The 10960-nt window shown below is 35.5% G+C and overlaps 1 protein-coding gene across 1 annotated transcript; it reads left to right on the forward strand.

The window, feature by feature from the left end:
* The first annotated feature begins 721 nt into the window (after positions 1-721).
* On the forward strand, positions 722-10581 carry LOC125408175 (UDP-glucuronosyltransferase 2B7-like). The gene is made up of 6 exons (XM_087908926.1): positions 722-1496; positions 2367-2515; positions 3156-3287; positions 5322-5409; positions 8283-8502; positions 10292-10581. Exons 1-6 carry the CDS (start codon positions 773-775, stop codon positions 10566-10568), a joined length of 1590 nt encoding a protein of 529 aa, XP_087765052.1. The 5' UTR covers positions 722-772; the 3' UTR covers positions 10569-10581.
* Positions 10582-10960: the final 379 nt, after the last annotated feature.

Genomic DNA, 10960 nt, shown 5'->3' on the forward strand with positions numbered 1-10960 from the left:
CGAGAAGCCATTGACAATGACACTGGGACTGGTTTCCTCTGCATATACTGGATTTTTGGGATCCAGTCTGTTTGGATGCTCACCTTCCTGGACCTGGAGTGAGGGGGGAGGAACTTGGACTTCCCACAGGGCAGGAGACCCTGACTTCCCTAGGGGACAAAGAGGGAGGAGGAGAGGGAGGGGGGGGAGGGCGTTGGGAGGAGGGGCGTAAATGGAAACTTTTTATAATTTAATAAAATTACAAAAAAAAAAGTACACATAAATGATACCTAAAAAAAAAAATTTGGCTTAGAGTTTAAATTGGTGGATTTTATGCACTTGAGAACATCAGCATTATTACAAAAATCTTTGATTTCTACTATGGGAGAAATAATGATCAACTATGTACAGTTATGTAAGTTAATATGCTTTCTATTCTGTTGAGGTGAAAATTCAGAGAGCAGCCACATGATTCCTCTCACTAAAATGTTTTGTGAAATATTTTAGACTGTTCCAGAATATATGTAGCATAGATGATGAAACACACAGTCATCACCGCCTGGCTAACTAAAAACACTTCATCATAAAAGAAGCTTTAAACATACTTATGTAGATAGATAGCAATTAAATTAGCCTTCCCTCTTTTGTACTTCCACCTATTGATGGTGGTTCAATATCAGGTTTGAGCAATGCAAGTTATATTTTAACTTCTTGGCTGATTTCTTCTTAGTTAAAAGCACAAACAGTGACAGAAGAGGGAACACTACGAACAGAAGGACTTTGATTTTGCAGGATGACTGTGAAGTGGATGTCTGTTCTGCTGCTCCTGCAGATGAGTTGCTACTTCAGATCTGGGAGCTGTGGGAAGGTGTTGGTATGGCCAATGGAATACAGTCACTGGATGAATCTGAAGATAATACTGGATGAACTTGTACAACGTGGCCATGAAGTGACAGTTCTGAGGCCTTCATCTTCTGTCTTTCTTGATCCCAAAAAAGCATCTGGTCTTAAATATGAGACATTTCCTACAAGCACCAATAATGACAAAGTAGAAAAGTTTTTTACTGAATGGGTCAATAGGTGGATATATGATGTTCCAAAAGATACATGTTGGAGATATTACCCATCATTTAACATACTATTTGGGCAATTTTCTGATTTTATGTTAAACCTTTGTAGAGAAGCAGTTTCAAACAAACAAGTTGTGGCAAAACTACAGGAATCCAAGTTTGATGTTGTTTTGTCAGATGCTATTTTTCCCTGTGGTGAGCTGATAGCTGAGTTACTCCAAGTACCCTTTATGTATAGTCTTCGCCATGCTGGTGGCTATGGATTAGAAAAGTTTAGTGGGGGACTTTCATTCCCTCCCTCTTATGTGCCTATAATTATGTCAAAGTTAAGTGGCCAAATGTCGTTTATGGAGAGAGTACAAAATATGATATGTTTGTTTTATTTTGACCTTTTGTTTGAGTCATTTCCTGCTAAGGATTGGGATCCATTTTTCAGTGAAATTTTAGGTAAGTTGTATTTTTCATCACAAGGGTGATGGCCTAAATATCCTTGTTCTGAAAAGTATTCTTAGGTACAAATATGTCTTTCATGCCAAAATTGTTAAATGATATATAATATTGTGTAACAATCTCACTTCAGCATCATTTCCAACCCTTCATTTTAAAGACAACTGAATTTTGCACTCAAATATGTTTGTTGTGTATTGTTGGCAGTCATGGTCTCTTGGTTTAAATAAGTTAAGTCAAAATGAAGCAAGAGCAAAAATTCCTGTTCTCAAACTTTCTGAGAACTACATTCCAGATAGTATTTGTAAATATTTCTACAAAGAAATACTTATCATTACACTGCTAATCCAAATGAAAAGTAGAGACAGATGCAAGAAATTCTTCCAGACATAACCCTCATAATTCTCTTAGAAAACCGAAAGCCAAGGAATAGCCTGTTTGTTGTAGAAACTAATATGATTCCTGCAAAAGGTGTGTCCATAATTATACTGGAATAGCTTGACTCTAGATATAGAGTGCTCTTTTATATTTGCATGTGCTTTCCTGAAGCTTCAAAGATGAACAAGGGTCACAACAGTACATAGGAGCTTTATGGCTTCTATAATGAATAGCACTGCTAAATCATAGAGGTGACAGTAGGATTTCACCTCAGTTCACCTTGAACATACATATGTTTTGCAAACCAAAGAGAAATTACACTTTAATTGCGTTTATGCAAAATTTAATGTATTTGTTTCATGAATGTTTACTAAAAGAAGCAACTTTTAGTAAAATTATTCCAATATTTTCAGACAATATTAATTTATTCACATGACAACACTTTCATGATCATTTTGCTCTTCCACCCACAACTTTCATTTCTCCATTCAGGAAGACCTACTACTATGGTTGACACAATGAAGAAAGCAGAAATGTGGTTCATTCGCTCCTACTGGGATTTAGAGTTTCCTCGCCCAACCTTACCAAACATTGAGTTTGTTGGAGGTCTCCACTGCAAACCTGCCAAACCCTTGCCTGAGGTAAATAAATACTTTTAGTTTAGTTTTTTTCTTTTTGTTTCATTTCAGTTGAAAAAGGTTCTACATCCTTTTTTTTTAGTTTTATTCCAGTGAATAAAAAGGTGGGGGAAAAGAACATCTTGCCAAAAGATGCTCAAGGTTAAAGCAGTCACAAACCTATGCATTTATTTCATTTATAGATTAACATGAGAACCTTGGAAAAACCTCATAATTAAACGATATTATAAGGGATGCTTATTCACACAAAATTTGTCAAGTGACTGACACATAGCTGAATAAGTTCTGATTTGTTTTGCTTTTAACTAAATAAATATTGCAGTGTGTGTATACACACACACACATGAATATATATACACATATATATAGTAAAATTTGTAAGTATATCATTTGTAAGTACATGATGCAGCTTAACATTTTTCAGAAGATAATACTTGGTATATTTGTTGCTCAAAGATATAAATATACGTAGTGCAGATCCCCATGAGTACGGGGTAATAAGACAGCGATGATTGTTTTATGTGTGCTTAATCAGCGGCACTTAGCTTTCCTATAATGCTTCATTTTCCTCCTATTTTAGTAGCAATTTGAATAGCATTTCTGCTATTGATTTTCAACAATGAAATTATTTCTGTATCCACAGGAAATGGAAGCATTTGCACAGAGCTCTGGGGAACATGGTGTTGTGGTGTTTTCTCTGGGATCAATGATCAAAAACACAACACAAGAAATGGCCAACACAATTGCATCAGCCCTTGCACAGATTCCACAAAAGGTAAAATAGTGTCCCCATGGAAGGCAATTATTACTTAGTTTACTAAAGTCTGGAAAGGGGTGACACTGGAAGGTCCCTTTATGTAAAATCAAGTATTATGATTGCCCTTATTCAGGTTAGAAACAAAGATAAGGATAGCAGATTCGAAAGAATGTGTTTTTGATGACAGTAACAGTGACATAAACATCATGATCACAGGGAAGCTTGGTGAGTGAGTGCATCCTAAACTTCTCTAGTCTGATGATACTGGAAGTAAAACTACACAAGAATAACTAAATTCTCAGTGATCATTTACTCCTTTTTCGTGACCCTTGTTTGAATCTAAACATTCAGGTAAAAATGAAGTTTTATTTAAAAACTTTATTAGCAGATATTGAAAAATATTTGAAGTATAGCATTAATAGACTTATAGACCTGCTTCAGCCATCTAGACTTTCCAGGTTTCCCTTCTCTCTTTATTAGAATGCCAGACTAGGTTTCATTAGTTACCACTCAGGAGACTTTTCACATAAAGGGAGAAGACAGTTCACCATCTCAGTGCTTTTATACCATGTTCATTGAGAAAAAAAAAGAAAGAAAGAAAGAATCGGCCATTCTAGAATCTGCCAAACCTAAAACAGGACGATGTAAACATGAAGGTAGAATGGTCCTTGTCCTTATGGTGGACCAGACACAATCAAACATGGTCTATGGCACTTTGTTTCTAACCCAGAAGAGTAAAGTGTGTTTCATTCAGGAAAAAGTGGGAACTAAGAGATAATGCAGTAGAAATAGGATTGACGACAGAAAAGGTCCAACTGACTCTCTTCACAGGGTATATGAAGATAATTTACCACATCTGAACTGTAATCTGGAGTATGTAGGAACTAGATTTTAGTTTCCTATCCCATGAAGTCTTCCTATAACAACCCATGCTGGTTTTCCCTAAGATCCTGAAGAAAAGTTTAAATTTATTGTGGCAAACAGATATTGAACATGTAGGTGAAGCTCATATTTACAAGGGTGGTTTGGGATTTCTAAAATGAGCACCATTTGTGTGGTCTGACTGTGGAACTGGTTGGCATTTCACAAAGTGCATTAACCCTGAAGTGTTTTGCCATCTATCATATGGGTCAGATGCAGCACCATTAGGATTTTTGAATGATTTCTACAGCTATTGGCACTTAGGAGCAGCACAGCAGGTTCCTTTCCCACATGAAAGGAATATCCAGTCTCTGCACTTCCTGTGATTCCTAAGTAAAACTGGTGCCTCAACCAATGATGAGCAATATTAGACTTAATTTTTCCTTCGTTCAAGAAATTATGTTAGTTGCTCCCTGTGGTTGTGGTGGAAGCAGCACCTCCTCAACATGCAGAAGGGTGCAAGCAGGCATGGGGAGCTTTATGCCCTGTGGAAACTCTCTGCCAGCAACTAAGTCGCCGGTAGTTAGTGAAAAACTTAAATACATGCACTCTGAGATTATGGCCAGAATAGGATTGATTGATAACTCCATTCTCTCATTATCCATGGTGGTACCTTTTCCAAAGAACTAGGAAACAGAGAAAATTGTAAATATGGAATATTTGCTAAAAATAAATAATGAATAACAAAAATAAGTGCCAAATTCTATTAAAATAATAGGACAAATGAATATAAGTAAGATCTGCAGTTGTTTTAAAGTGGCATAAAATTAAGAAAGGAAAATTAGAAGTATTATAGCAAATACACATGAGTTTAGTCTTTTTTCTTTGCAGCTGATTTATGAACATATAAATTTTTCTTAAATATATTCATATTTCATTAATTCCCTCATGTGTGCACATAACTGCACATGGAAAATCATGATGACATTCGACCTGATTAAATGTAAAGAGAAACATAGATGGTGTTCCATACTATGCCTCATGTTTTGATAATTCTTATTGTCTAATGTCTCTTTACCTGGTTTCCACACCAGTGATAAGAATGGCATTTAGCTAAGTACTGTCTAATTTCTAAAATATTATATTTTAAGTTTTAAAATCTGATATAAATTATTGTCTAACCTCTAACAGGTGTTTTGGAGATATGAAGGTATGAAACCAGATACCTTAGGACCCAATACCAGGATTTTCAAGTGGATTCCCCAGAATGACCTTCTAGGTGAGACTCTGGAAGGCAAGCACTGAAATATGAGTAACAAGCTGAAATACGATAGGAAGCAAACTGATTCATTTTAGAAAAGTTAAAAATAAAACCAATTTTTAAATATGATTTGCTTGAAAGAGGTTGAAATGTGAGCTGGCGTTGTATTTTTGTATTCCAGGAACAAAGTGTGCATTGTTAAAGAGGCGGCCTCTGACAGGGAGCATTCTGTACTTACCTTGGCTTTTACAGATTCAATTTTATACCTGTTACCTTTTCTAAAGTAGGAATTTTTCAAAAATAACTAAGAAACATTAATGGTCAATGACAATATTACCCATCACAAAACATTAACACTGTTTATCATACAATAATTTTTTTTTTTATCGAGACCAGGTTTCTCTGTAGCTTTGCAGCATGTCGTGTACACCAGATGGCCCTGAACACACAGGGATTCTCCTGCCTCTGCCTCCTGAGTCTGTAATAAAGTGTGTGTACCACCACTGCCTGGCTACAGTACAGCACTCTGATTGCCATGGTATTCCTGAATGCCCTAAAAAGCCTTGTGTCAGACTTAGTACATGTGTTAGTTATCATTTTCCTCTGTGAAATACATCATTTCATTTCTGAGAAAATCATATGTAAATACTATATTGTCATCATTTTCAGCCTTTTTTCTCCTTTTGCCCTCTACCATTTTATCATCCTTCTAAGTCCAATTTTTGTTGCTTGTTATATACACATGTTTAGGACTGACAATGGAGTATTGCCTAATAGATCAGGGAGGACATACTGGAGAAACCTGGCACTCCCACCTTGACAGTCATTGACTGTCCACAGTTTTCCTTATTGGAACAGGACTTTGTGAAATTTTCCCCATCTATTGTTGGCAGGTCAAATGGGGCAATCATTACACACGTCTAATTCACACTGGTGAGATTTCATGGATGCAATATCCCTATAATATATATAAAGCAACATCTTCCATCAGCCACCCCGGACCCCTGGCTCTTATGCTCTTCTGATGTCTTTTCCGAAATGTTTCCATAGCCTTTGATTTAGAAGTTGTGCTGTTCTAAGTGTACTTATTGGCCTTGGCATCTTATGATCATTTATTCTCTTCCTTTTCCACAAGCTGTGGATCTTTGCAATCTTTTCCACTTGTTGTAATGGAAGTTTTTTGTTGCCTATGAGAGCTACAGTTACCTGAAGTTATAAGGATAAATGCTAATAATGTAGTTAGAAATTATACTTGTTTTGAATAGTTAACTCGCTTTACAGTACCACACATGAATTTCTTACCACTCAGTTGGCCTCAAATTCTATCAGAGTTAGATTTATCTGATTACACCTAAGATAAAAGTGCCACATTTTGCTCTTATGGATTTCTTTCCATGACAGTCATTGTTATAAGTCATAGGTCTGACAGCTAACTGGACTATTGATTACATTTCTCCCTAGAGATCTTATGTAGCCTCTTCCAATACTACAAAAGTCCTCAAAGAGGAAGTTTCCAGATCACTTACTTCTCAATTGCTCCAGGTCCTAAGTCTTAACTGTGTACAATGCCTTCAGACATCTTGTCTTCAAGATCTGGGAAGCAATCAAGGACAAGGACTAGAGTGTGTTTTCCTTGGGAAGAGTCAAGGACACCCTGCCCCAACCAAACCAACAACTAAAAATGAAGTTTTCCATTTCTTGCACTAGATATTTTGTTAACAGTCTATGATTCATGAAGTTAACAACATCACTACATTTGGCAAAACTCTTCCAACTCCCTGGACACATGGATATTCGTGTACTAAGAAGCAAGCCTGTATGACAGTGTTTCCGTATTGTTTCCTCGAGTGCCTTTCGTAGCATTTATTACACTGGGGAAGAGGATAATGGGGAAAAAATAACCAAGAAAGAAATGGATGTCACTAACATATGAACTCTTTATGTTGGTTAGTTATAACAAACACATAATATTCTTAGAAATTCATTTTCTTCCATCCAGTATATTTTCTATGTGTTCAACTGAAAACCCCTTCTCATTGTTCCAGCATCATCACATGCTACATCAATCAATCATCCATCACTCAAATAATTCTCCTGTAAACCCTAGCATCAACGTTAAAAGAAAACAAAGGATGCAACTCTCTCAGTTATACTACTTTGAACGTGGATGATTCTTGCTGTGAGACTTAAAGCTATTTAATTAATTCAATTGAATTTTTCTTTTTTTGTTAATAGAATTTTCTTTTTATTGAATTTTATTGAGCTCTACATTTTTCTCTGCTCTTTTCCCTGCCTCTCCCCTACCCTCTTTAATCCTCCCCCAAGGTCCCCATGATCCCAATATACTCAGGAGATCTTGTCTTTTTCTACTTTCTATTTCCCATGTAAATTAGACCTATGTAAGTCTCTCTTAGTGTCCTCGTTGTTGGCTAAGTTCTCTGGGATTGTGGTTTGTAGGCTGGTTTTCTTTGCTTTATGTTTAATAACCACCTATGAGTGAGTACATGTGATAATTGTCTTTCTGTGTTTGGGTTACCTCACTCAAAATAATGTTTTCTAGCTCCATCCATTTCATTTTCCTGAAAAATTCAAGATGTCATTTTTTTCTGCTGTGTAGTACTCCATTGTGCAAATGTATCACATTTTCTTTATCCATTTTCGGTTGAGGGGCATTTAGATGGTTTCCAGGTTCCGACTATGTCAAACAAAGCTGCTCAGAACATATTTAAGCACATAAATTTGTTGCACAACTGAGTATCCTTTGGATATATACCCAAAAGTGGTATTATTCAATGTTAATATACCCCGACCCATTGATCACTTGATTATAGATTTTTACTAATATCTATGAGCTCTAATTAGTATATTTTCTGTTGTTCTTCTGATCCTAGGTCATCCAAAAACTAAAGTTTTTGTAACTCATGGTGGAGCCAATGGCATTTATGAGTCAATTCATCATGGGATCCCCATGGTTGGCATCCCTATGTTTGCAGAACAATATGATAACATTGCTCACATGGTGGCCAAAGGAGCAGCTGTTTCAGTAGATTTTCATACAATGACAAGTTCAGATTTGCTTAATGCCCTAAAGGAAGTCATTAACAACCCTTCGTGAGTATAAACATATATTTATTTATTTATTTATTTGTGTTGTATTGGAACCCAGACCTTTACACATGCATGCTGAGCAACTATTCCATCAGTGAGCTTTGTCACTAACCTATTTATTATGAATAATTTCTCACTAGAATTTCCAGAGAGCAACAATTAACTTAGACAAAGAAATAATGATAAGTACAAAGAGCTGTATTAGTCAGTGAGGGAATATCTACGTGTTTCCTCATTATTTTTGTTTTAGACAATGTCTGAGTTTAACTTGACATCGTCCTCTTTCATCATACAAAGCTGTAGAATAGAAAAAAATGTGTCAACATCCAAGACCAAAGTACTTTGGAGTTGTTTTAGTAAAACAAAAATTATCAGAAGTTTAATTTTAGAGAAAATACAGTTTTGTTTAAATAACTACAGATATTTGAAATTGTACTTTAGTGAAGAAAATGAGCAAAGCCACCATTTTTTCTTTTACTTTAAAAAATTCACCTCAAAATGGCTTTCTGTAAATCAGAAAGATAAAAATAATCTCTACTTCCAATTATATTTAATCTTAAAAATTTGTGTTTGGCAATATTTGATCAATAGGTGATACATTTTGAGGTTTATGACACCCACAGAATTAGTCTTCAGTAAACTGTACAACATCCTTATTACAGGTCTCATCTCCTGCATAACAACTATGTTACTACTTCTGCCTTTGTCTGAAAATCTCTAACTTCTCTCTGCATTTTTGGCTCCTATTCTCCAGTATATTATAAATAATAAGAAAGGAAGTTGCCTCTATCGCCATTGGTACATGCTTATGATTCAGCATGCTAAGCTGTACACTTGATGATCAATATCCATAGCTAGATTCCTTTACCAAATATTCTGGTCTGTAATCATTTGATCACTAGAATCAAATATATCTCCTATGTTTCCGTGTAAAAATTGAATAGTCTCAACATTAAAAAACACATAAAAGAAAAACATGAACAGCAATTGCAAGAATTTACTCTAATTCTTGTTTACAGTAAGAATAATTCGCAGAATTCCAAGAGTCAAGAGAATCATACATAAATCTAATCTACATGAGAAGTAGAAAAAGACAAGATCTCCTTAGTAAAATGGGAGCATGGGGACCTTCAGGGAGAGTTGAAGGGGAGGGAAGAAGCAGGCAGTAGAACAGAGAAAAATGTAAAGCTCAATAAAAATCAAATAAAAAAACCATTTTTACCTGAATAGAGGAAATTTTCATTTTATTTTTTCCATTTAACAGTTAAAAACTAGAAGGAGAAATTTATGAAAAGACCAAGAATCCACTAAATGAATAATCACTGCAATCTACATTTATAATCCATAAGCACTAATAAGTGGTTAATACAAATTCCTCATTAAACCCAACTTCTTAACTGCTTTGCCCAGATATGGACCACAGTGAGAATGACAGGCATCATTGTGCATTTCCAAATTGTTCTACTGCTCTGTATGGCTACATTAGTAATTGCTTTCTCAATTTTCATGTTTCAAGACCTCAAAAGCTAGCTCCTTTTGACTTTATTTTGCTTTGGGGTGCTGAGTCTGATCTATTCCTTATGAATATTTGTCTTTTCCTAGCATTTTTTTTATATTTAAATCCTATGTGTTGAAGAAGTTCTAGATGATACATTAAGAAGATCTTTACTGTGATAAACACACAATTTCTTTATATTTTAATGTAATCATCGTTATGATACACATAAATTTATCAAATTTATACACATGTTTCTTCTTTCTGTAAATTAATACCCATCGTATTTTCTTTTAGCTTTAAAAAGAACGTGATGTTATTATCAACCATTCACCATGACCAGCCCATGAAGCCCCTGGACAGGGCAGTCTTCTGGGTTGAGTATGTCATTCGCCACAAAGGAGCCAAGCACTTGAAGCCTCTTGCCTTTAACCTCACCTGGTATCAGTACTACTCTCTGGATGTGATTGGATTCCTACTGGCCTGTGTGGCAGCTACAATTTTCCTCACTATAAAATGTTGCTTGTTTGTTTACCGATTCTTTGTAAAGAAGGAAAAGAATAAAAAGGAATAAGACTCCTTCACAACTCCTCATTTTGGATGCTTTTCAACAGCAGAAATATTTCCAACCAGTAGCTGCTAATTTTTTGGTCTATATCTCTATTGTTAGAAGAATAAGCAATCTTGCAAGCTACAAAGAATCTTTTCCAACTCAGTATACTTACAGGTAAAACAGTGTACCCAGTGGTTAGCATATGCTATTACTGCCTCATGCAAGATGAGAGACAGTTTTGTCTCTTGTGGTTAATATTTATATCTGATAGAGTCTGGGTTCTCATGATCAACTCACCAGTCAAAGCTGGATCAATTCATTCTACACTTTCTACTACTCTATCTACTTTGGGGGCATACCAGGTTTTTTCGTTGATTTTGTAGGTAACACAGCTTGGAAACTTACACTTAATA

The sequence above is a fragment of the Myodes glareolus genome, chromosome 8 (genome assembly GCF_982192425.1).
Source record: "Myodes glareolus chromosome 8, mMyoGla1.1, whole genome shotgun sequence".
NCBI classification, from domain to species: domain Eukaryota; kingdom Metazoa; phylum Chordata; class Mammalia; order Rodentia; family Cricetidae; genus Myodes; species Myodes glareolus.

Bases quoted from the DNA above. Each gene is read 5' to 3' on its own strand.
- LOC125408175 (XM_087908926.1), top strand. From the start codon at position 773: ATGACTGTGAAGTGGATGTCTGTTCTGCTGCTCCTGCAGATGAGTTGC. The intron at 3,288-5,321 runs GTAAAATAGTGT...AACCTCTAACAG, and splicing joins TTGCACAGATTCCACAAAAG to GTGTTTTGGAGATATGAAGG. The intron at 8,503-10,291 runs GTGAGTATAAAC...ATTTTCTTTTAG, and splicing joins GAAGTCATTAACAACCCTTC to CTTTAAAAAGAACGTGATGT.